The 24798-nt window shown below is 45.8% G+C and overlaps 2 protein-coding genes across 3 annotated transcripts in view; one reads left to right on the forward strand and one right to left on the reverse strand.

The window, feature by feature from the left end:
- Positions 1-12730, forward strand: part of SEPTIN8 (septin 8) — a 35785-nt gene extending 23055 nt beyond the window's left edge. Inside the window, exons 5-10 of one of the 2 annotated variants that reach the window (XM_066197415.1) lie at positions 1914-2075; positions 3514-3610; positions 3936-4104; positions 4357-4489; positions 5178-5368; positions 11673-12730. In XM_066197415.1, the coding sequence (XP_066053512.1) occupies positions 1914-2075; positions 3514-3610; positions 3936-4104; positions 4357-4489; positions 5178-5368; positions 11673-11727 (807 nt within the window). In that variant the 3' untranslated portion in view covers positions 11728-12730. Of the gene's footprint in view, positions 1-1913; positions 2076-3513; positions 3611-3935; positions 4105-4356; positions 4490-5177; positions 5369-7280; positions 10102-11672 lie in introns of those variants that run through there. The other variant, XM_066197416.1, reaches the window with a different exon arrangement.
- A 4725-nt stretch (positions 12731-17455) lies between these two features.
- CCNI2 (cyclin I family member 2) lies at positions 17456-23525 on the reverse strand. Its single transcript, XM_066197445.1, is given in 5 exon segments — positions 17456-17848; positions 18664-18893; positions 19914-20070; positions 20507-20689; positions 23139-23525. Coding segments are annotated over 5 exon segments (1350 nt in total).
- Positions 23526-24798: the final 1273 nt, after the last annotated feature.

Here is a 24798-nt window from a genome sequence, read left to right on the forward strand (position 1 = left end):
TCAGCAGCATCTCGTGTCTCATTGGTTTCTTGTTCCCAAACTGTTCCCTCCTTTCTCTGTGTTGTGAAGGAATTAACCCATTCTAGTCTTAGGACTACACTCAAATGCCATATCTGTGCCTCCCCAGTATTGCTGTGGCTTTTGATTATTGGAAACACAGCTTGTAAAACCCCTTTGTGTTGTGAACTCTGTGTTCACTGAGTTGCCCTTTCAAAAGACAAGAAATCTGGTTGAGGGCACTTGAACCAGCCTTGGTTTGTGCCTTCTTTGAGTAATGCTGAGACCACAGTGATAATAACCACAGAGCCTGTCTCCTCTGCTGCTAGAAAGCTGCTCCAGGCTCTGCACTCCTGCATTGCTGTAAGCTGGGCTGAACTGGTACCCCTTGGAAAAAGAAGGGGAAATTGCTTGGGCTGACTGCAAAGGGATGTGAGCCCTGAGCTGACCCATTTTCTCTGGGAGATGGTGAATCCAAGCCTGCTCAGCTCTTAGCAGGTCAGGGAGACACCCAGCTGTGGTCATGGCCCTTTTACCTTTGTAATGAGGACATGGTCCTGCTGAGCGGTGGAGGGAGCAGCGAGCCTTTTTTTGTGGGGGGCTGTGGTCCTTGGTAAATAGTCTAGGTCAGTTCCTGAGAAAAAGAGGAATTTATTCTCTCAGGTACATTTGCAATGAGCAAATTTAGACTATTTTGGTTCAGGGTAAGTAAATGCTCTTATGTTTACTGAGTGCTAAACCACTAAAGAGACAGGGGAGGGGGGAGCAGTGGTGCACGGGGGAACCCAAGAAGTATGGAAAAAACACTGACCTACAGAGAACTTGTGCAGGGAAAGCAAAGCCATTTTTTTTTAATGGGCACCCACTGGAGACCAACTGATTGCTCTGAATTTCAGCTCTGTAGGACAAAAAAACGTTGGCTGTTGGGAAATGTTAGATGGCAAATCAGACTTTCCCCTTATTTGTCTAAATACTTGTGTTTCACTGCAATGAATTTGGCTGCTACTCAGGTAGATGAGTTCTGCTGTTTGTTTAAGCAGTGGTTTGCAGTCTCACACTTGGCTTTTCTGGGCACAGCAGCATTATCTAGCACAGGTTCCTGTGATAGATCCAGCCTCACTGTAGCTCTCTTAAGCATGAGGCCATAATGAACTCTGTCACTCCTGATGGATGTGGGATGTGGCCCTTGTTCACTTTGATCTTGGTGGGTACTGGGCACAGGGAGACCTCCCCACTGTGCAGCTTGTGGGTGGCTTTGAAGCCCAGGTGGATGAAGTTGTGTGGGTTATAGTGACTGCTGGCTGAGCTGAAATCAAAGCTGAGCAAGAGCAGCATAAAATAAATATGTCTGGTGTATGGCACCCTGCACCTTTCTCCATATAATCCACATGGTACACCCAGGTTGTGATCCTCACCAAGAGGCTCGTGGAGTCCTTGGAGAGGATCATCAGCTGCTGTCGGAGCATCTGAGGAGTCCCTGCTCTTTCTACTTGAGCATGGGAAGGCATCACATCAGATCAGTGTGCGTTTCATCCTTATGCTTATCTTGTAAAACATCCTGTCAGCCCAGCCAGCGTGGATGGGTGACAGCTCGGATGTGACAGCTACACTGTGGCTGCCTCCCTCCACGTGTGTAACAACTACACAGGCGAGAGCAGGGCTTTGATTTGCTCCTTGTGTACTCAGTGCAGGGTGTGTGGTTTATCTGAAGTCTTGTAGCCAAGTGAGTCCTGGAAAAACTCTTCCCTCTAGTGTTCAGCTGAGCTGGGCTGCAGCTCCAGTGTAAACAGAGCTCCAAGGTGATTTTAGGAGATGTAAAACAGCCAGTGGGGCAGGATCTGGGTCACCCCCAGGCTCAACACAGCTGCTCACCCTGCTGCCGCTCACCTGGGTGTTTGTCCTTGCTTCTGCTCCAGGTGAACATCATCCCAATTATTGCCAAAGCAGACACCATCTCCAAGAGTGAGCTGCACAAGTTCAAGATCAAGATCATGAGCGAGCTGGTCAGCAATGGAGTGCAGATCTATCAGTTCCCCACGGACGACGAGGCAGTGGCTGAGATCAACTCTGTGATGAATGTGGGTAACGCTGCCAGTTCCATCGCTGCCAGAAGCGATGACAAATTAAGTTGCTGCACAAAAACTCATTTGAAGGGCAAGTTTCATTGGGAATGTCCAGACACTGAATCTGTTGGAAAGTTGAGCAGTGGGTCTCATAGATGCCAAAGGCCGTTGCATACAGAATCAATTAAAATGTGGCTCATGTTTAATCTGGGGGCTCTCTGGAGAAACTTAGCTCTAGAATTTGTTTTATTGAATTTTTGGAAGGTACTTTCCCCAAAACTAATTTTTTCTGTTCTTAGGCTACTTTGCGTTTGAGGAGGAAGAAACTGAATAAAATGTGACCATTAGGACTTACATTAGTCTTGTGACTTAAGGAGCCTGACCAGAGAAAACCCAATTTAAAGTAAAGAAGAAAAATTTTTAATCTTTTTGTCTTTTTTGAAATTCAGAGATCAAATTCAGACCTGACTGAAGCATATGCAAAAACACTTTCAAGCTTCCTGTCTCCCAAATCAGAGTGCGGCTATGGCAGTAGAAACAACTGAAATGTTTCCAAGTTAATTTTATAACTCAAAAGTAGTTTTTTCATCAAAATGAACATTTTCCTGCATAGCTGTTTCTGATTAGATGCTTTGTCTTTTCTTTCACCCTTTCCCCCAACATTTTTTTAAATTCAGTCACCAGTTGGTTTCTGGGTGGACTAGATATGTGTTTTCACTGTAATAGTTCTTTTTTGCTGAAACCATGAAAAATTTGGAGGATTCGCTCTTATTTAAATAATTGCAAGCTGTGTGTACTGAGGAGAAAAGCAGGAGTCATGCTTGCTTGGCTTTTTATTTTTCCCCTTCCTTCCTCCAGTGAAAATATATTTGGCCACTCCTCTACGAGTTCCACACTTCTGGCTCCATTTCTTTTTAAAGATGAAGGATTTTGTCAGCCTCACCCTGCTGAAGCACCCACTCCGTGGCTCCTTCCTTGCAATCCCAAGGAGGGTGTCCTGTTTCCTCCCTGTGCCTGGTGCTTTGCAGACTTGGAGAGCAGCGAGTACATGTTGTATCCTGCACATGTCCCTCACAGTGCCCACACACTCTCTGCTGTGCCAAGGCCTGTTTGTGGATGTCCCTGCCTGTGCTTTTGGCAAGGCAGGGAGTGCCCTGCTCCTGCTGGTGCAGCCTGACAGAGGGGTACAGTAATGACCATGGTGTTCCTACAACATTCTCCAGCTGGTGCAGCCCAGACAGCATTGCTGTAAGCTGTGCTGTGGCCTGACACCACTCTCTGTAGTAAAATCCCAGTTTGTCGTAGAGGCTGCTCCGAGTGTCAGGAATTGGTAGGTTCAAAGAAGGGACTGATGGAAATGGCTCCTGTGCCTGGGTGAGGGGGAGCTGAGGGTCAGGCTGATCTCTGAGGGGTTACCCCATCCACTGAGTCCCTGCCCTTGGCTCTGTTTCAGGCTCATCTGCCCTTTGCTGTGGTGGGCAGCACGGAGGAGGTGAAAGTCGGGAACAAGCTGGTGCGAGCTCGGCAGTACCCATGGGGAGTGGTGCAAGGTGAGGGGCCACAAGCCCACCCCAAACCTCCTGTGTGTGCCCAGGAAAACCCTGACACCTCCCCAGCTCTGCCCTCCAGCAGCACCTCTGCATGAAGGTGCCCTGTGATGTCCTCTGCAGCCTTTTGTGAGTTGGCTGGACAGGCAAGTCTTCCCTCTGAATTGCCATTCCTACCAACAGGAATCCCTGCATCCAAGGAGTTGTGTTGTGCCCTGAGCAGGGCAACAGGCTCCTCAGGATGCCAGTATCTGGAGTCACTCCTGTGTGCCCTTGTGTTCCTCCCTGACACCTGCAGTGTGCTGACTTGTCCCTTCCCTCCTGCCAGTGGAGAATGAGAGTCACTGTGACTTTGTGAAGCTGCGGGAGATGCTGATCCGGGTCAACATGGAGGATCTGCGCGAGCAGACGCACACCCGCCACTACGAGCTCTACAGGAGGTGCAAACTGGAGGAGATGGGCTTCAAGGACACAGATCCAGACAACCAGCCGTTCAGGTGAGTGGCCTTCACACCTAGCATCAGTTTAGAGGGAGAGTTTGGTACTGACAGCCCCAAAAAATGGGAGGTTTGTAGGTGAAATCTACAGTGCCGGGCTGGAAAATACCAGCGCTGGGTTTGAACTTTGCAGCTGATTTGGATGTTCCCTTCCCTGCCTGTTTTTCTAAACAACACAGACAGGCATGCTTTTCCCCATCACTAACTCATCAGTGTCCAGGGAGTCTGGATTTCATTTGCTTTCTTCCCCAGCCTCCAAGAAACATACGAGACCAAAAGGAAAGAGTTCTTGGGTGAGCTCCAGAGGAAAGAGGAAGAAATGAGACAAATGTTTGTTAACAAAGTCAAGGAGACAGAGGCAGAGCTGAAGGAGAAGGAGAGAGAGGTGGGTGTGCCAAAAATTGTGAGGAACCCAAACTACAGCCAGCAGGGAATCTGGGTCTGAGCAATGCATGATTCCTGGAAAGCACATTCCAGCAAACTTCACCAGCCAAAGCAAAAACACATCACTGGTTTAGGTGCCTCAGAAACAAGTCTTCCCTGTCCTGTGCCATGTGGAAATATGGCTGCTGTCTGGGGAGTGAAAGCCAGTGGCAGGAATTATAGGTGAGCATCCTTGTCAGAGAGACTTCCCTCTTGTGGCTCACTGGACAGCAGAGCAAAGGGGGCAGCTGGGCTGGGGTCCCCAGTCAAAGTGAGTCCAGTGGAGTCCCCAGTGTGAGGCCTCAGGAAGCAGCTGTGACTGGGGAGGAATTAAATGGACCATCCTCAGAACTAGTGAGGAACAAAAGATCCTGCGCTGTCCCCAGCCCACGTGCAGGGCTGCAGGCTGAGCCAAGATCCCCTGTGCTCCTCCCCAGGGCTCATGCTGCCTCTGGTTTGCTGTGTGGTGTCAGGCAGAGCTGAATTCATTGTGTCTCCCCTGCATTTGGTGGGCACTGGGTGCTGTATTCTGCCAGCAGATGGGTCCCTGTGGTGGGGATTTGTGTGGAGGTGTGGCAGGGCTCCTGGGGCAGGGTTAACATGGCCAAAATGAGCTGAATGCAATGCTCAGAGGGTCTGTCTTCTACCAGCTGCATGAGAAGTTTGAGCACTTAAAAAGGATACACCAGGAAGAGAAAAGGAAGGTGGAGGAGAAAAGGAGAGAGCTGGAGGAAGAGATGAACATGTTCAACAGGCGGAAAGTTGCAGTGGAAACCTTGCAGTCCCAATCCTTGCAGGCTACCTCACAGCAGCCACTGAAGAAGGACAAAGACAAGAAAAAGTAAGTGTCTGAACTGGAGTCTTCCTCCTCTGCCACTGGAAAGATGGGAGTCTGCTCAGATGCTTTAATGTTTGGTCAGCTGTTTAAACATCATACAGAAAAAGGGATTTTGGAATCCTAATTCCCATCCTTCTGATTCTTTGCTTCAAGCAGAGGAGAAATGAGCCCCTCCTGTGCCTGAGCACTGCCCAGAGAAGCCTGGTTGGCTGCAGGTGGGAGGGATTTGCAATTTGGGGCCATTCTCTAAGGGCTGATGCTCCCATGGGTTCGCTCTTGCCTCTGTGACAGTCAACTCAGGATGTGAAATGGGGCTCCAAGGCACAGTTCTGATTACAAGAAAATTCTTTTCCCCTAAAGACAGAGTTCTTATCTTAGCTTGCTGCACGTTAATTGACTTTGCTGAAGCCAGCAGGAGCAAGGGTATGTAAATACTGCTGTTCCAGCCACCTGATTGTGTAATGATAGACCAAGAATGGGACGAACAGGTTTAGAAAGAAAATGTGTTGTAGGGGTTATCCGGCTTCCAATTCAAGCCAGTCTCTAAGGAACACTGGCTAGGGAGCAAAATAAGGAGCACTGTCATGCAAACTGGTAATTCTGCTATTGCAGCATTTTTTTTTACTTCCCCTTGCATGAAGGAGCTCAAGAGTCAGAACTGCATGCTATCAAACCCGGAGCAGGCTGGTGGCAAGGCTTTCTGAGCCTCTTAATGATGGCCAGAAAAAAAAAAAAGACCGTGAAGAGCAGCAACACCCCAGTTTGTGCTTGACAGTATACAGCATTCAGCTTCTCACTGCTGATGAGATCTTGTGGTCTGTCATTTCCCTGCTGTGAACTGCAGCACCAGAGGAGCTCATTCTGTGTACTGACATCCTAGCAATTTGTTTCTTCCTGTGGAAGATAACGGGCTAGATGATTTGAGTATTTTGTTGGAATGTAAATGTGTTGGTGCTAAGACCCAAAGCGCTCTTCTCTGCAGACTGCTCGACATGCTCTGGGCATGGCCCACCTCACACACAGAGTCTAAATGGTTTGTAAAATGCTTTCCTGAAAATAGGGTTTAATCTGAATTAGGAGATGAATCCTTGAGCTTTCTTGGACCCAGGACTGCTTTGGGGAAGGTGAGAACAGTGGTAACTTGTGCAAGTGATGCCAGCAGCAGGGATGGACTGTGAACATGGGCCAAGAAATGCTGCAGCTTCCCTTCTGCTCCTTCTGGCTGCAACAGAAAAGGTTTTCCTGCACTTTGCTGGGTTTAGCCCATCTCCAGATGTGAGTCTGGACCATTCCTCTTCTGGGTAGTGACAGAAACGAGCCACGGTCAGGGGCAGGACTGGGAGGCAGCTTGGTGTGTGCAAAGGTCCCGGGGGCACCCACAGCCTGTGCTCTGCACACTGGGGGACCCCGCATGGTGCTGGGCCAGGGGGCTCTGGCTCTGGGGCACAGCTAGAGGAGGTGCACCATCACCAGGATGGTTTTGGATTGGGTTTTTTTTGTTTTGTTTTTTTTTTTGTTTGTTTGTTTTTTGTTTGTTTTTGTTGTTGTTGTTCTTTTTTTTTTTTCTTTTCAAATCTAGCTAGCTTAAAATACGGGGTTTTGGGATTTATGCTCAAGTAAAATATTTAGGAGAGCTAGTTGAACTCTTTTATCATCTCCTGGTTCAAGGCAATGTTCCTAATAGCTTTAATAAGTATAAAATTGTGATGGAAGAACTGCAGGAACTGGGGGAAAGAGAAGTGTTTGTGGTGCTGAGCAGGTTGTGCCATGCAGCTCTCACCTGAAGCCTTCAGCTTCCCCAGCAGTGTTTGTCCTCCTACTCCTTTTTTTGTTTTAACATACTTTGCTACACTTTGCTTTTGTTTGATTTTCATAACTTTAATTCATGCTTTTTTTTATGTTTTGTTTCTTTCAGTTAATCACACACAGACTTTCAGGCCAAGAGTGGACTTGGTGCTTTCATGTGTTAAGTTGCTTGAGTTTCCCACCCTGAGTGACCCTTCTCATAACATTGTGTGAGTGGACCAAAGTGAAAATGAGCATCTCCGGTGGTTGCAGTGTTCCATCCTGCTGTTTTCTTTTCAGAATTATCAGGAGGTTTGCAGGAAGTAACCTTACATGTACATTTTGTTAAACAAAGCCAACTAATCCCTCAAGTAAGATGTTTTGTTCTAAACCCAGTGATGGAGCAGCTGTGTATGAAGTGACCGTAACTGAACTCGTCTTACCCACCAGCTAAATAATTGCTTTCTACATTTGTGTTTTTTTTAATTGGCCAAGGTGACTGCTGGAGGCTCATTGACCTCCCCTGTACATGCACAGTGAGAGGAGTGGTCTGGAGAATGCTGAAATGTTTGTTTTTCTAACGAAATTCTCAAGTTTTTAGAATGGGTAGAAAAACACAACATTTAGGCTTTCTGCAGGAATCTTAGTCAGAGTAACCCTCATTCCAGTAATTCTGTATTAATTCCTGAATTACTCTACACACTATCTACATCATTTATTTTATATATATATATAAGGAGAGAGAGAGTGGTTAATAAAATTAATGGGACAATGTTTTGAATTTTCTTTACTGCTCAAGTAGAACGTTTGTAGAGAGGTTTTTCATAAGAGTTTGTTGTATAAAGTGGAACTACAGGTTTGTGTAACATTTCAGTTGTCGCTTACCAATGTATTTACTGTTGTGGAAACTATTTAAGCCAACATCTTTACTTTTACTCTTTAACCTTAAACCTAATATGTGCCTAAGAAGGAGAATCCCCTGCTCTTGAGCTGTGCACTGTATTTATGTTGACAGGCCCTGTTCCTCTTAGAAGGTGCTTCTTTTGACAACTCCTCATGCCTAGAAATCACAGCCTTGTTTTCCTGGGCAACTAAGCTTAGAGGAATAATTAGGATCAATACTAATTTTTTCCACTCAAACCATTTTGTGAATAGGCAGGGCAATAAGTGAACAGTTACTAGCTGTGTTGTCATGGAAAAATAGTTGGACCCAATTCCATCCATCCATCAGATCCTAGGCTAACTGAAAGGAAATATTTTATATTAACCCTCACATAGTGTCTTTAGAGTTTATAAAAACACTGGCTGGCTAAGTGTTAGTTGTGAGTGTGTGCATTTTTATTTAGTTATTAATGTTACAGGATTTTTCTGATGCGTTTTTTGTTACAGACTTGTCTTTAAGCTGTCAGCAAATTCCTGATGTGCCATGCAGAAGGAGATGCAGGACCTGGGTGTGAGCTGTCCCAGGGCTGTTGCAGAGCAGCATTTTGCTGGATTCTGAGGTTCTTTAATGCTCATATTCCATTAAAGCAGCTTTTTTTTCCCTTTTCCAAATACGTGCTCAGGTGTTAAACTGTTTTCCAATGGACATTGGCCTTTTCTGTGGATTTACTGACAGTGCTGCTTGATGCTTGTAGAAAAGAACCTCACAAATATCTCACTGGTACCTTTTAGAACAGACCTTTTTTGAAAGAATAAAAATTCTGCACTTGTTGGGAGTCTGCTGAAAGCTGGACATTTAATTTTTAAGGCTGTGCCTCCAGGTTAGATGTATTTTAAAGAGTAACTATCAAATGTTAGGAGGGTTAGTGTGGTTTTCTCAAACACGTACAAGGAACCCAACCTTCTGTTATATGCAAGAAGACAATTCCACCTCGCCTCTGACTACAGACCAGTCATGTAGCAAATTATTTTTTATTAATCTTTTGCTAAAGGGAGAAACTGTGGTGCACTAATTGCCTGAGCAAGCAATGCTCTTTGGTTCATTGTTTTGCTTCCCAAGGCCAGTGCTGGGATAACACAGTAACTGGTGGTACTGGTGTGCACCCAGCTGCCTCACCAGTGTGTTCCCAGTCAACAGCTCTCCTGATCTCATGCTGCAGCCAGCAAGATCTATGCAAATGATTTCTCTCTGCCCTGGCTCATCAGAGATCAATTATTTTTTCCTAGAATAACAGGTAGTTAAGAACTATTATTATAACAAAGAGTAAAAATCTTCCAATCCATGGGCATTGTGGAGAAATTTACAGCATTTTCTGAAGAAGACATTCAGAATGTATGTAACAATATTTTCTTGATGATGATTATTATATTACTTTGACTTTATGTTGTGACAGACATCCCTTGTCCTTGTAGTTGCTTGTTCAACATCATAATCTCCCCACGGGGACTCAGTCATATTTTTTTTCCTGAGTACTTTTTTTTCTTTTGGCTGAGACAAGATTTAAGTATTGTGGTAGGATAGTTCTGTATATTATTTTTATTTAACAAATTACAAATACGTTGTGATGCTACTCTCACCTGGTCTAAAGACTTAAAATCTTGTAGGCTAGAAAAAGTGAAAGAAATACCCTTCAGCAATGATTGAAACCATCCAGTTACACATCTTTCAGCTGTTTTATATATTTATCTGTAAAAGATTGGTATTAATGGGAAAAAACTGTCCATTTTTTTATCATTTAAACATTTACTGTCCTGTATGTTGTCTGCTTTCTAAATTAAACTGTGTTTTGTGGGGTGACTGTCTCAGGGGTGCAGATGGAGGTGGTTTGGAGCCATGGAGGCACCTTGGGGACCTGTGTGGGGGACACAGCCCTCTGGGACATGCTGCATCCCTTCGCTTTGTCATTCCCAGTGTTTTGGGGTTCATGGTTTGTTTGGTTTTTTTCTTTCTTTTCTTTCCACTCACTTTGTACGTTTTTTTCTTTTATTAAATCTCACATGTATTTTGAGTTTTTGTGGTGTCATTTATTTAGTGGTGCATTTTCTGTGCAATCTAGTTATTTTCTGTATTAATCTGTCACAATAATAGTGTGTCGTGATTGCAAGCTTACCAGTCACAGGCTGACTATTGGGAACATTCAAGAATATAATTAGCTAATTAATTAACAACTACCTAATCATAGAGTATGCAGAAATGTATTTCCTGTGTAATCTGGGGAGAAATTCTTAGACAGTAATCCAAAAGCTATCTGTGTTTGGGCAGAAGGAGCTCTGAGGTTTGTTGGTACATCTCCTTAGTGAGATCTGGTGACTGAGCAGGGGGATGAACTGCAACTTTGCTGATTTTATGGTGCCCCAAGAGGTGATTTAAAGGTAGGGTGAAAAGGGAGCAGAGGTGGAGAGGTTCCCTGGTGGTGCATCCAAAACTGTGTTCCTTGTCTGGAGAAGGACATTATACACTTAGGTCAAGGCCAACAGAAGAGCACAGCTTTAGTTTGGTGCTCTGCTTTCAGGGAGCTGCTGAAGCTTTACCTAGATGTTGGTTCTCAGCGTCTGTTCTCTGGACCATTGCTACCGCCAGCTGATATATGTTCTCTCAGCTTTGGGTCCTTCTGGGGTTTATTTGGTATTGGACATCAGTGCTGCACTTCAGACACAGCCAATGTGGAGTTTGGCTGATGCACAGTGTTTGCTGTGGCAGTGCTTCTGGTGGGAGGTTTTTCTGCAGCCCCAGCTTGAAGAATAAAACCAAGCTGGTGATCCTGACTGCCTCTCAGAGCTTTTTAGGAATATGCAGCTGGAAACCTTTTAGGCAGAAGCTTTAGTAGGGAATTACCAGTTGATACCAAGTAGTTTGTATGAAATGTTTACATACTTTTCTATCCCAATACATTTTAAAGCCAAATCTAGGAGACCGGGGTGGAGCACATGCATTCAGGTGCATCAGAATTCAGGAAACCAAAGGTGGTGGAGTAGCTGATCCTTTTAAAGATGGGCCACCTGGTGATTCAGATAATGTGTATTGGCAAGTGTCTTTCCCGAGGAGCAGTGTTTAGAGCATTCATTAATGTTTGTGCAGAGCTCCTAGAGATGCTCTGAGGAGGAGAAGTGCACAGGTTTGTTAGAGAAGCAGCTCAGCAGTGAGGCAGGTGCAGTTCCAGAGCCGAATGCCCGGTAGCCAAGCACTGGGACATGGTGGTACTTTCCCTCAGGAGACAGCCTGAGCAACCCAGCCCTGTCCTTAGCTGTCCCACGGGGAGAACTGTGCAGCTGTGAGGGATGGGATGAGGCAAGGACTGTGCAACGCCACTGCTCCTTCTGTGTGTGCTGGTTGGCTGCTCCTGTGGGTCTCCATCACCTGGGATTTCTCATCAGCGGTCTTTTCTCATTCAAATTCTAAATCAATCCCTTAATTATCGGTTCCAAACAAGATGATGGCAGCTGTGAGAGCTTCTCCAAGTTGCAATGGGTTAAACTCAAATGTCTGTACAATAGATTGGTGCTTTGACCTTTCATGCTGTCTTTATTTAATGTAAATAACTGAAACTTAAACACTGATTCTCTTTTGTTCTTTCTATAGCTTTTTTAGTCTTCCCAGTGCCTACTCCATAACAACAGGAAGATATGTTAATTAGAAGATTTATTAAGGCCAAAACATCTCATGCAGAAGAAATTAATGGGTGCTCACACCTTTAAGCTTGCAATATATTGCACAGAAGAGAATATGTAGCAAGGACTAAAATTCACCGTGTCTTTTGATGGGGAAAAGTTTGCTTAATCAGGTTTCTTGGTAAAGTTGAAATCCAAGATACCTGGCCAAAGGTAAACTGCTAATTCACGCTGCTGCACGGCTGGCACTAAATCCAGAATGCTTATTTTGGGGCTCTTACCCCAAGGGAGTTAACACTGACTGACTCCAGAGAGATGAGGGACAAAGCTGGGGGGTAGTGTGAGGAGCTTTCAGCTTTGCTGCTCGAGCTGCTGCGTAACAGGGTCCTGCAGGTCCTCTCCTCAGTCTGGTTTTGGAGTGTAACTGGGGAACCTGATGTCCCTAACCTGACATCCCTACTTTGACATCCCTAATCTGTCAGCTGGATTCTCACCTTTCATAACAATAACTCTTCTGTGCAGCTTGCTTCTGTATACTTACAGGTTTTATAACCAAAATGTCTCAACCTTCCTCTTCTTAGTTTTCTGAGGGCTGCACATGGTGCCTCACACCGTAACCCCTTCCCCAGAGCTCCCTGCCCACCTCCCATCTGCTGCTTTGGGGCCAGGTAACCCTGCCTGGCCAGTCTGGACTCTGCTCATCCTGCTGTGATGTGATGGGTGAGAAGGGAACCATTTTAAAGCACAACTAAATGTTATTTATTAATGGAGGGGAAATGGTTTAAAGCTGGAGACTCAGTGTTCCTGCTGTAAGTTCTGTGTTTGTAACAGACTGATTTCCCCTTACACAAATACTTTTTGAAAAAGGTAAGGGGAATAACAAAGTGTGATGTCTGTGCCCCAGTAACTTCACAGGAACAGGGAGAGGCCCCAGTTCATCTTTGTTTTAAACAACATTGTAAATGAATCTCAGGAATGACCTGTACCAAAGCTGGGTTTAATAAAAACAGAACTGACTTGTTTAACAAACATCTGTTAAAACCATGGTTTGTACACCAGGTATAACCAGAACAATGTCCTCTGTCCAAATTCACAACCCTCTGTGATCCCAATTTCCCCTCATTAACCTCGTTGCCCTGTGATTAAAGTGTGATGTCCCCTGTGCACCCCTGTGTCTTGGCAGCTGCTGACCCCAGTCTCCCTCCCTTTTTCCCGATTGCTGCTTTCCCCACTGCCCTGAGGCTGGGAGGGTAGGAGTGGCCAAAAGCCAGTCTTTGGCAGGATGTTTGAAGGAAGTCTCACCCTGTGCCCCTGCCTCATGGTGGGTGGTGTGACCACAGTGGGACAAAGGCTGAGAACAGGGAGTGTGGGTGTGTGATGTGACAGGAGCCCTCCGAGGCTCCCACAGAGGACATTGTGTCTCTGTAACCCCTCAAAAGACAGGCTGGTGTAGAGGCACTGACTGCCCCAGGCACTGAGTGCCTGCCCCTAGGGTGTATGATCAGTGGCAGCCTCTAAGCCCTCTGGATGCCCTTAGCCTAAATTAGAACTGGGAAATAGATTGCAGCTATAAAAGGTTTGTGGTCTGAAAAGGACTAAAGAAGCTGTGGAGACTCCTGCCACTTGCGGGCATTAGGGATGAAACCCCATGACAAACATGTTCACCCCATGTTCTTCATCCCTGCCTGTCCCTGCTGCCACCATGGACAGGGATGAGGCAGCACCTGTGAGGGGAAGCACCAGGGTCTGACACAGCTGTGTCTTGGGGGCCATGGATTCAGAGCTGGAAGTCTGCTTAGCAGGGCTCTGTCTGTCTTCGTGTCTGTGGTGCCCTGCACGGAATGTGGGAAGGCTGGAGCTGTGTGTGACCATCAGGCTGAGCTATGGTCCAGCCTTTGCTGCTGCTTCAATGACTGTTTTAAACTTGCTTGTGTTCTCTTTTGAGGCCAGCCACTCTAATTCCTTTGGCGAAGCTTTTATCTGGCTTGGAGCTTTTGTCGAGTTAGATTCCCAGCAGGATAGGTGAATTGGGAATAGAAGCTTTTTGTTCTTATTCCAAATTGCTCAGAAGATTTGATTAAGTTCTGTTTGTCATGACCATAGTTAGGTCACCGGGGGGATTCCAGTTGCACGTCTTGCTGAGGAGGAATGGGAGGGGGCTCAGAGACCTGCCAGAAGTTAATGCATCTCTCCATCTCAGTGCATTTTCTGCCTTCCTAAAGAATTGAACTGTAAGTACTGCTCAAATTCAATTTCACACACTAAAGTCAATCAGCAGGAGAAAAAAAACCAACAGCTGTATAGATGCAACCCCACAAATGAAGTATAACTATTGCATTACTCTTTCCTTTGCAGTTTTCTTGTCTCTTGGTCAATTCTCTGACTACAGGAGTGTCTTTATTTGTGGAACTGTGCAAATGAACTCCTCTCCTAGGTCATCACACTCCCTCCACAATTAGTGGCACTGAGTCAGGTTTATTGTCAGAAACACCCCAGTGAGTGCTGTCTTGAAATGGGCCAGCTCCCTCCTCACCTATAATGGTTCCTGGGCAACTGCATGAGCTGTGACATGGTTCCTGTAGATGGAGGTTGTGAATGGGGGTCCTTGTGGATCTGAAATGTTTTGCTCTTTCTGTAGGTGGTTTAAAACAGCCCCAGAAAAATAGTTCTGTGGGTGTTTACCATAGGGGATTTCAGGTGTAATTGCAGCTTTGTTTACAAGGTGGTGGTCGCTTCAGGCATCTGGAAATCTGGCCTGAATTGAGGCAACTACAAGAGGAGTCTGGGTTTGAGAGGTATGCCTCACCTGGGCTGAGATCCCCCAAGGGATAGGACCTTATCAGGTCAGAGCTCTTTGGAAATACTCTATAAGCATTCTCTGTAGTTTTCCTGGGGGTGAATATTCCCCAAAACAATAATCCTCACAGAGCTAGCCATAACCACACCAGACCTGTGCCAGCACTCACTGAATCCAGCACATTTTCATCAGTAACTGGTGTGTAGCAAATGGGATCTGCAGTGGTGAGTTGAGCTGCAGTTGGAATAAACTCGTGTTGTACACACAGTCCAAACAGGCAGGCACACAGGTGAGATGTCATCCTCTCTGAAACTCACTGGGCAAAATAATTGTTCCCGTCACTGCTGTGTGTGGGGAGTGTTCTTCTTGTCACTCATTACTTGTCCAGGCAGAGAGGGGAAAGGTATTAAAGCTTCTGACCCTGTTCTGTGAGAAAAAAAAAAAAAAAAAAAAAGAGAATTGGTGCTATTCTCACTATCCAAAAAGCTCCTTCTGTAACAAGAATGGTCCTGTGCAAGAGGAGCTCCTTCCTGTACCTGGCAGCTCATTCTTTGGGGTAGGAAGCTCCATTCTGAGCGATGGCAGGAATGCAAAGGTAAGCGACGTTTTTAGCCTGTTGAAGCCAAGACAGAAGCATTTGTTCCTTCATGGTAACTACAGTGTTGGAATAGGTGTGTGGGAGGCAGCTGTGCTGCCAGAGAGAGGCAGCGGTGTGTCCTGGGAGTGCAGGCAGGCTCCAGGTGAACTGTTCCATCCCAGTGTGGAATCTTGCACCCTGACTGGGAACACGGAGCCCTGAAGGGCCTTCCAGCACTGCCTTTATCTTTTAGAATTAACCCTTGTTAATGTATACTTGAATGTATAATGTATATTTGAATGTTGATCATAGAGATCTGCAGAGATTTTGAAAAGCAGGTTGGTTCATGGGTTTTAACATGTCATCCAGCTATAGGCAAGAACTGTATACACAGGCTCAGGGCTGTGGGGAGGAAAACACGAGGTGACGACTGTTGTGGTGTTAAGTTACAGCATGTTAATTGCTGCGTGTAGAACTTTGCTGCTGGCATTTCCACGGGTAAATGCAGCTGGTGACGATGCTTGAGATAGGGTAAAGGGAGGGATGGGAGGGAAGAGAGCTCATCACACAGCCCAGTTTTCTGCAGGGATCAGTGTGGGCATCATCTTTCAGCTGGGCTATTCCAGAGTCACACACAACAGGCAGACCAAGCTTATGTTTTATTTAGTGGAAACTATAGAAGACATCTCACCTCCTTCCAAAAGCCAGGCGGTCAACTCACAGCTTGTGAAAGAAAAGGAAGGTACTGCTCAGGAGGAGGGAAGAGCCTTACCATTAAATGAAAACCTTCCCTTTGGTAGCATAAATAAATACCATTTCCCAAGCATGCTGCTGCCTGACCCCTGAGTATGTGGGGACCTCACAAACCTCTTGTGGTCTAAACCAGCCCCCTGAGTCCTGCAGCATCCCAGGCCTGGGCAGAGCCTCCACAGCTTGAGGTGGCTTTGACCTGGCTCATGGGAATTCCGTGGCTTTCACTCCTGGTTCAAGTCATGTCTGTTCACACAGGCTAATTGCACTAAGTCTCCATTGCTGGATGTTACTGGAACACTTGGGCACTTCCTTTGTGGTTTGAAGGGCAGCATGGCTTTCTCCCTGCACACACGGAGCTCACTGTGTTCCCAGAGCTCACTCTGGCAAATTTAACGCTTGAGAAAGTGTGAACAGCTGCTCAGCACATCAGTCCTGCATGGCTGGCATTCAGGAATTCCTTTCCTACAAGATAAGATGATGAGGAAGGGAAGAAGGCCAGAAACTTTCTTCTTGCACTGATGAGCTCTGCTGTTACTCAGCATGAGGGTCTCCTTGCTCCTGTCCCATCTCTGTCTCCAAGTTATTTATCCCATATGTCATTATGTGAGACACCTGCTCAGTGTTTAGCCTGTGCCAGTCCATATGAAACTTCCTTCTGTTCTGTGACAGGATGGCAGATATGGTGCTGTTATCCATCCCATACTGGCTGGATTATACCCTCAAGCTAAGGTAACAATTGCCTAAAAATGCCTATTGTTTAAAACAAAACCTCCACTAATTTTAAAAGGATGTGTGAAGCTGGTTTTTAAAAGTGCAAGAGTGGTTTAATCTGACCTTTGTGAAACTACTTTGCTATGAAGATTAAGCAATTTGTAAGAAACAATGTGGTTGTAGTGGTGGAGGAAAATTATTAAAGGCATTTTATATTGTCTAGGCTGGTAAGACACAATAAATTTAAAAAACTCTGACCAGCACATGCTGGTTGGTGAGAGCCCAAGGCCATGTGATTGTAGACGAGAAGTGATTTCCCACATTGCACAGAAACTGTGATAGAATCTGTAATGGTTTAACCAGGACAAAGCACAGATCCCAGACCCATGGATTACAAGGTAAGGCCTTAAGGAAAACTTGAGGTTTGATTCAGGCTTCTCACTGCTGAATCAAAACCGTGGTTCCATCTGAGAACTCCTACAGAGACAGCAGTGGGGCTGCCCATTCCTCGACAGCAGCTCCTGTTCAGGCTCCCATGGGCCGAGCCAGATCAGCTGTAATTAGAGAACAATGGTATGAGCTGGATGAAAGGCTCGATCTGTCAAACTTCATCATGGCTATTTTAAAAGTAAACTCTGAGGCATTTGGTTCTCCATGAAGTTTGTAGCTGCCTGCCAACTGGATCCCTGGGTTGAAGGAGTGTGACCGAGTCCTTCTTCCCAGCTTTCTGTCTTCACATCTTAAAACTGAGGGGTAGCACATACTGCTTAGGAAAGACATAAAAAATAGACTGATAGTACCAAATGTCTTTATCCTCTGAGAAGCACAGTGACACTTTTGCCTTGTTGTTTTGTCTGTTCTGTTTGCTGGGACCTGCTGGTTCTGCAGGTGCTGCTTCCAAGGCAAGAATTCTCCACTAGTCCTTTTCAGGTGGCTGTAAGGGAGGACAGGGGCAGCTCAGTTGAGGACACGAGCCTCCTGTGATCATCCTCCCAGCACTCACTTTCCCATCCTCACTGTGCAGGTATCTGAATCTATCACAGCATTCTTCATTCTCAGTAGTTTGATCAGGAATTTGGGCTGTAGTAGGTGTGTAAGGTGCTGAAACAGGCTGACTTACAGCAACCCTCAAGCACCCTCGATGGGAACTCTTCCATTCAGAAGGGTGATGGCAGGGTAGCCCTGCCTTGGGATGGCCCTGCACGGCTTGACTGATGGGGTAGAAAATATAAACAGCATTGGGTGGCTGCAAGCACATTAACTCTTGATCCACAAGCTCTTTGCAGTGGATGAATTCAGTGCTGTTCACCTGTAAAGAAAGATGCAGATTTATTGTTAGTTCTGGATAAATGAATCTCTTGTCTGGCCACTGCTCCTGTCACTTTGTAATTAGGGGGAGGGCAGGGACAGGCTCCATGCCTCAGTAGATCCATAGCAGCAATATGCTGTTGATTCTGATGGAACATCTACCCAGTAGCTCCTGATAACTACTCCTGTAGCTACTACTACTCCTACTACACAAGAATGTGGGCAAGTGCTTTCTCTTTGCAGGAAACAGGCAGCAGGGACAGCAGGAGGCCAGGTTATTTCAGACAAATTCAAGACCTTAAAATGGATTGATGGCAAGCTGACAGCCTGGGTCTTTAGCCTTCTAAGTGTGCTCTCATAAAAGGCATGTGTTTTATGAAACTGGGGAAAAACTTAAAAAAAAAAAATAAAGCTTGTCTTGAATCAGTAAAAGTCAAACTGATTATATTTTTAGAGCAATGTGACTGTACTTAAAAGTTTTCTCAGGGTTCAGAGGGAAGCTGAGGAAACGGGGCAGATTTCTAGGTGCTCTCAGACTCTTCTATCATGAGAGAATCTCTCCTGGCTCAGGATGCAGGGGGCTATCTGTGGCCAAGAATTTGGAACCCTCCCTTCCCTGCCAAAGGGATGTCCCACCCCTGAACTGCACTTTTGTTCCCTTTTGTTAGCACCAGCAAGGCCTGCAGCAAAGGCAGAACAAGGACACAAGTCTCAGGAGCTGCTGAAGTGCAATATTGGCTGTAAATACACATGGCTTTGTTCATTTATCATGTCCTGCCTTCAGGATCAGTGACCAAAGGCCATTTTGCTTCCTACCTGTGTTTTCTTCAGCAGATCAGTAATAACAGCAAACCAACCAGGAGTCTGCCTCTCCAGCTCCAAGGTGATGATCACCAAAACCAACGTGGAGCCCTTAAACTGCACGAGTTGGTGGCAGGCCATTCAGTGCTGCAGCTGCTTGGTCAAGAGTGCAACGTGGAGGGAAGGATTCCTCTGAGGCAGTCTGGGTGGGAGATGGGGCCAGCTGGACATCACCATGGCATGAACTGCAGAGAAGATAAAGTGTACATATATATATAAAAAACATATATATATGAAGAGAAAAGCAGAGGTTAGTGAAGTTTATATGTTTTCATGTCATCACCCAGAAGTATAGATGAATTTCATCTCATATCAGGAAACTTGAAGGCTTCCCCCACCTTTTTTTTTTTGTGTTTTGTGTTCATCCTTGCCAATCATTGAACTGGTTTTTTTGAGCTGATAATGAATGTATGAGGTCTATGTTTCCTAGGAATTTCTGAGGTTTCTACATTATCCAGACTGCTGTGCAGGAGATTCAATTCAGGACAGTAGCTCCAAATCCAGTAAAACCAATAATACTGCACTCTAAATTCACCAAGGAAACAAGAACCTACAAAAGGCAGTTTTCACAATCAGCAGCCTAAAATGGCTTAATATTTGCACATAACCTTAAAATAGGGATCCAGGATGTGTTTGTATCACATGAATTTTTGCCTTACTAGCACATGATCGTTTCTTGAAGACAAAGTTTAATAGTTTCTATTAAATGTTTAGTAACTGCAATGTGAACTAAGTGCCAGATCAGGGTAGTCACATTGCATAAGTGAATAAATAGTGGGATGAAAAGTAGAATGGTTTAAGAAAACACCTGCGTGTGAAATGTAGCAAAACTCTGACAGCTTTCTATGTACAGTATTAATAGAAGGGAAATAGTTAGAAATATTTTTGCAGCTTGTATTTAAAAAAAAATAAAGAAGGCATATAGTTGTGCATTATGAGAATCTTTTTAATGTCTATTCAGTTGTCCTTTAAAGATGAGAGTAAATTTTTTTGACCAAAATAGAAGGTTTTAAATAGTAGAAAATTTTTTAAAAATTTAAAAAATATGATTACTGTAATATTCTTTAAAAGGCTTGAAGATAGGTAGGAATAGGTAGTTTGCCAAGCATCTTGGGAAGGATGTGTGGGGGTGTGTGTGTGTGTATGCATCCGTGTTTTTTAGTCTTATTTGATAAGCAGTTGTTTCTTTAAAGAAAAAACATTGCAAAACATAGTGCTTACAATGTTTAAGAAATCCATTGGTGTTTCTGTGTAAAGATCCCACTGAACCTTATCCAGTATAATTCTTTCCATTCTCAAGATCTCGGCTGGAGAGTGTTTACATCTGCTCTGCACCGCTAGCGTCTGCACTGATGGTATTACCTGTAAAAAAATTTTTAAAAATTAAAAAAAAAAATAAAGAGACCAACGTCCTATACAGTACTGTGTGTGCTTCTCTGTACTGTGAAGGGATCTGACGAGGCTTAACAAGTTTATATTAAGCAGAGTGCTCATCCAGGAGATCCCATTCCTAGGTACCTCCCATCCTAAATGAAGAGTGGTCCCTGCTCGCTCCAGGGCAGCTGCTGTGGACCCAGCCCACAGCAAGAATGATGCCGTGAGCCTGCCCAATGTGGCGTCAATGGTGCACCTTCCCTGCTACCACTGGTTTTGCTCAGAGGAGCTTCCTGTCAGCCTGTTTTACAACGCCTGCTGTAGTTGCTTAATGGCCTTCCCCACCAACATCCCTGACTGGTCCCTAAGTCTGCTGCCAAACATCATCCCTGCTTTGTGTATAAACCGATTACATGCTCTTTACATTCCCAGTCAGTAATCTAGCCAGGGAAAAGCCGATTGAGATCTTTACATTTACTGATGCCAACAGCCTCTTAAATATGCTGGTGGCTGAGGTGTACATTTATGGGTAAAACTGGAACTGGGAGCTGATTTCTGCAATCCAGAGAACCGCTTTTTTGTAACCTGACAGAGAGATATCTGTGCCCTGAGGGAAAGGAAAAGTTAGAAGAAAAATACAGTTAGTGCTTTGATGATTTTGTTAACATATCTCCAAAGGAAGACTCAAATCAATTTTTAAGTGCTGTAATTAGCATTTCAGATGGTTGGAGGCTTGAAATGAAGGAAGTTGTCAGCTGTGTCCACAGAGGGAGGGCAAGGGCACTTTTTGGAGCAGTTTTAAGTGCTCAGTCGTGTTGCCCCAACCCATCTGGCTCTAGCTGTGCTTACAGGCCTTAAAGGCCTGGTACTCAGTTGTGCTAGAGCACTGAGTGGGGAAGAACCCAGGCCTCCCAAACTGAGCTCTTACAAACAAGGTCCTGAGTGTGCTCATGTTAGTTATTCCCACCCTGGGAAAGCTGAAGCCTCAATGCAGCACGTTCCACTCAGCCAGCCTCAACAGAGAAACTGGAGTCAGGAGTAGGTTTTGATTTACTCTGCAAGAGTTTTAACAGCCCTTGAATTTGCTGAGTGTTGGGACCAGAGCCAGGTTTGTGACTCCCCAGAGCTACATGGCAAAATGTACTGAGTTTTTTCTTTCTTAGATCTTATTTGAAGCTGTATTCAGGTGAAAGGGAGGATGGTGGCTGCAGTGAGAATAGCACCCAGGAGCCATGGAACACACCTGAACATTGTTGTAGGAGAAGTGAAAGGGCCACACAGCCATGCAGAATAGACAAGACTAAACACCAACTTTTTAAATATTACTCATCACATTATCTGTTTCACTGTTTTGCTTAATTTGGTAGTAAAAATACTCAGTAAAATATGCATTTCTAGACTATTGCAAAAAAAGAGACAAGGCTGTCAAGGCAATTCTGTGCATCCTGGACAGTTCTGATGCACACAGAAGCAGCCAAGCAAAACTGTTTGCATTGTACACAGAGGCCATGGAGCCTTGCAGCTTCCTAGGGTAGCTTGGAATGGGGCTGGGTTTATGTGAGGCCTCAGTGAATTCCATCTTCTCCCACCTTGACAGATGGAATTCACAGATAGTGCATACACAATTAATATGCCCAATTTATGGTTTTACCATTGATTGGCTGGTCTTACTTGCTCTACCACATTATCCCAAACTATTTCACATTTCCCAAAACTACTGCTTTTCTGACTGAGCCAGAACAAAATGCAAAGCCCCAGGTTTATAGAAGGCATCAATGAAATGTGAAGTGGGACAAATACAGACCCTCCTACCCCTCCATTCCTTAAGCCTAGTCCATGAGAGATTACTTTTGCATTCAGGTGAATCAGATGGCATTACTAGCACTGCATCTTTGTAGGGTCCTTTAGGGAATTCCAAAGACGACAGGGGAGGATACCTTCACAGTAAGATTTTGGAAAACTGGCACTTTCCAAATCCTGGCCTCTCTGGCTAAGGCATTTTCCAGAAAAAAAAAAAAAAAAAGGCAAGTTGTGAGCTCTCTGTATGTCCAGGACACTTCATGGCAGCTGTGTGAGCCAGTTTCCTGATGGGAGCCACTGACAAAAACAAATAAAATTATAAAACAACATCCCAGATCCTTGATGATTTCCTCTTTTGATGCCTTTCCAGCGCTGAGAACCGAGGGGCAGCCACAGGACTTGTTTGTTTGCAGACAGAGCAATCCTGATATGCATTTTCCCTGGAAGTTCCTGATGAAAGAATGTCAGATGGCTGAACAACAACACAGTCCAGATTCTTCACTCCTAGGCTGTGCAATGGTTTGAGAAACCTTGGGTCAAGCAGTCCAGATTACTCCAGTTATCCTGTTTCACACATTTGGCTCTCCGTTTGCTGAGCTATTACTCTGCAACCTCTTATCACCTGATTTCAAGTTTCCAGCAAAGAGAGGCTTATGGTTTCCATACAAAGACTCAAAGATTATTCTTCTTAGGAGATTTATGAATTCCCAATTAAAAGTCTTCCTCAGAGCAGTTTAATCTTTGGAAATACCACTTTGGAAATCCCACTCTCCAGACTAAGGGGAGTATTTACAGGAAATAAACATCTCCGAATCATATCACTACCAAGTGAATGAGAGCATCCAGACTGAAACTATTTCAAGGCTTACATTTTGGTTTCTCTAACAACAGAAAAGAGATACTACTAGATATAAAATTCCTGCTTTTCTTTCCTAAGAGTGGTGAATTTGGTCTTCCTTACCATTTTCTCTGGAAGTTCACACCATTTTCTCTGCAGTTCTATTAAAAAACCCAAAGTGACAGGAATCCTCTGGAAACCACTCTACGTTTCTAAAGCTGGAGCTCTGTGAGGTTCCGCTGAAAGCAGGAACCACATATGACTTTAACTTCGGCTGCCACTGGATGTCAGAGCTTCCAAAGCCGGACCGTTTCAGCAGAGGGAGAGCAGGCAATGATTTATCTGACCGGCTTGATGCTCTGAGAAGTTTATTCTTGTGCAGCTGGGGGTGGGCGGCAAATAATAATTAAAATCTTGCCCCCTGGCTAGTTTCGACTGTCCTTGAGACCGACACCGAGCAGCTTCCGCACCGCCAGAGCTCGGACGGCCCCTCCAGCCCTGCAGAGCTATGGGGGGCGATGGGGACTCCGGTCCCGTTCTCGCCCGCCGGGCCGGGGTACCGGGTACCGAGCACGGGGTACCGGCTACCGGGCACGGGGTACGGGGTACCGGGTACCGGGCACGGGTACCGGGCGGTGCTCGGGGCGGGGCCGGGGACGCGGCTGCTGCGGCGGGAGCGCCCCGGGAGGGCGGCGGAGAGCGGGGGCGATTCCTGCGGGGGACCAGCCCCCAGCGGAGCTGCTGGACGCCCCCACCGGGACCTTCGGTGCCCGATCTCCGGGGTACGCCTCGGCCGGACACCCATCTCGTCTCTCGGGGTCCCCGTGGCACCTGCCAGGTGAGCGCTGTCTCAGCCCGTGTGGGTCTGTCTTACCTGTGCAGAGATCACTGTGTCAGGCAAAGCGCTGCCGGGATCGATGAAATTCTGCCACGGAGATAAACACTGCAGCCTTCAGCATAGCCCCCAAATCCGCTTCCCCCTTTCTCTGGCACCGGTTATTGCCTTGATACATGCGCTGTCCCTTCTCTTCGACTTGGCCCTCTCCAAAACACACATTTGTTGGATCCACACAATCCCAGCACCTGCCAGGACGTATTTTCCTTCCAGTCACAGGAAATATCTTTTCTCTGTGTGTTTCATGGAGCATATCCACCCTTGTCCCCTCCCAGGGCTAAGACCTCTCTGCCAGCATCTGTGTTTTCACCCCACGTTTTCTTCCACCCAGGATCTCTCCATGTCTCAAACCCACTCAGCTTTCCTCTCAGATCCCGGACCCCTTTGTTTTCCTCCTGCAGCATGTTCTGTGGGAAGCTGGTTCCAATATTTTATGGTAAACCTTTTCTCATTCCTCAGCTTTGCATGCCTACACATGACTCTCTGTTCTCTCACCAGCCCCTTGGGTTATACATTTTCTGGTGCTAAATTATTAGTCTATGAATCTATTACTCAGCACAGCTCTGAGTAACACCGTGGCAGTGTGTGAAGAGCAAAGAGATTTTGCTGACTAGCTGGTCTTCAAGATTTCTGACTCACCTGATGATGCACACCTGGGGCTGAGGGAATGGCCCTGTCCTGTCATTTTGTTGTGTTCCCAGCCCTGTGATACACGGGTCAGTTTGGTGGGGGAGGTCTGCAAGGTACAGTTCAGCTCTGTCCACATTCCTGGTCCTGCTTTACATCCCTCTGGCAAAAACACAACACAACTGAGGTACAGCCCTTGGATTGTGTCTGTGCTTGGTGCTGGGGATTCCTGGCCTTGCCTGGGGATCCCAGGCCCCAGTGGTCCACAGCAAAGGTAATGAGGGGAGGAGTGGGACTGGAACCATGTCCTCTGACCTGCCAACAGGATTTGGGGATGCAGAAGTACCTGGGGGGAAGCGGGACAAGTGTGATTCAGGGCATCAGGTACTGGGGAAACTATTCATGGACCTCTTCTGTTTGGTAAAATTGTCTTTGACTCGTAAGGACATAGATTATGAAAGGGCAAAGTCAGATTGTTGGAATAATTTAATCTAATTCCTGCTAATAGGTGGCACATGGACAGTGTGATGTTGAAATGCTGCAAGTAGGAGAGGAG

Source organism: Chamaea fasciata, unplaced genomic scaffold, assembly GCF_029207755.1.
Source record: "Chamaea fasciata isolate MVZ Bird 193981 ecotype frontalis unplaced genomic scaffold, bChaFas1.0.hap1 SCAF_15, whole genome shotgun sequence".
In the NCBI taxonomy this organism is placed as follows: Eukaryota; Metazoa; Chordata; class Aves; order Passeriformes; family Sylviidae; genus Chamaea; species Chamaea fasciata.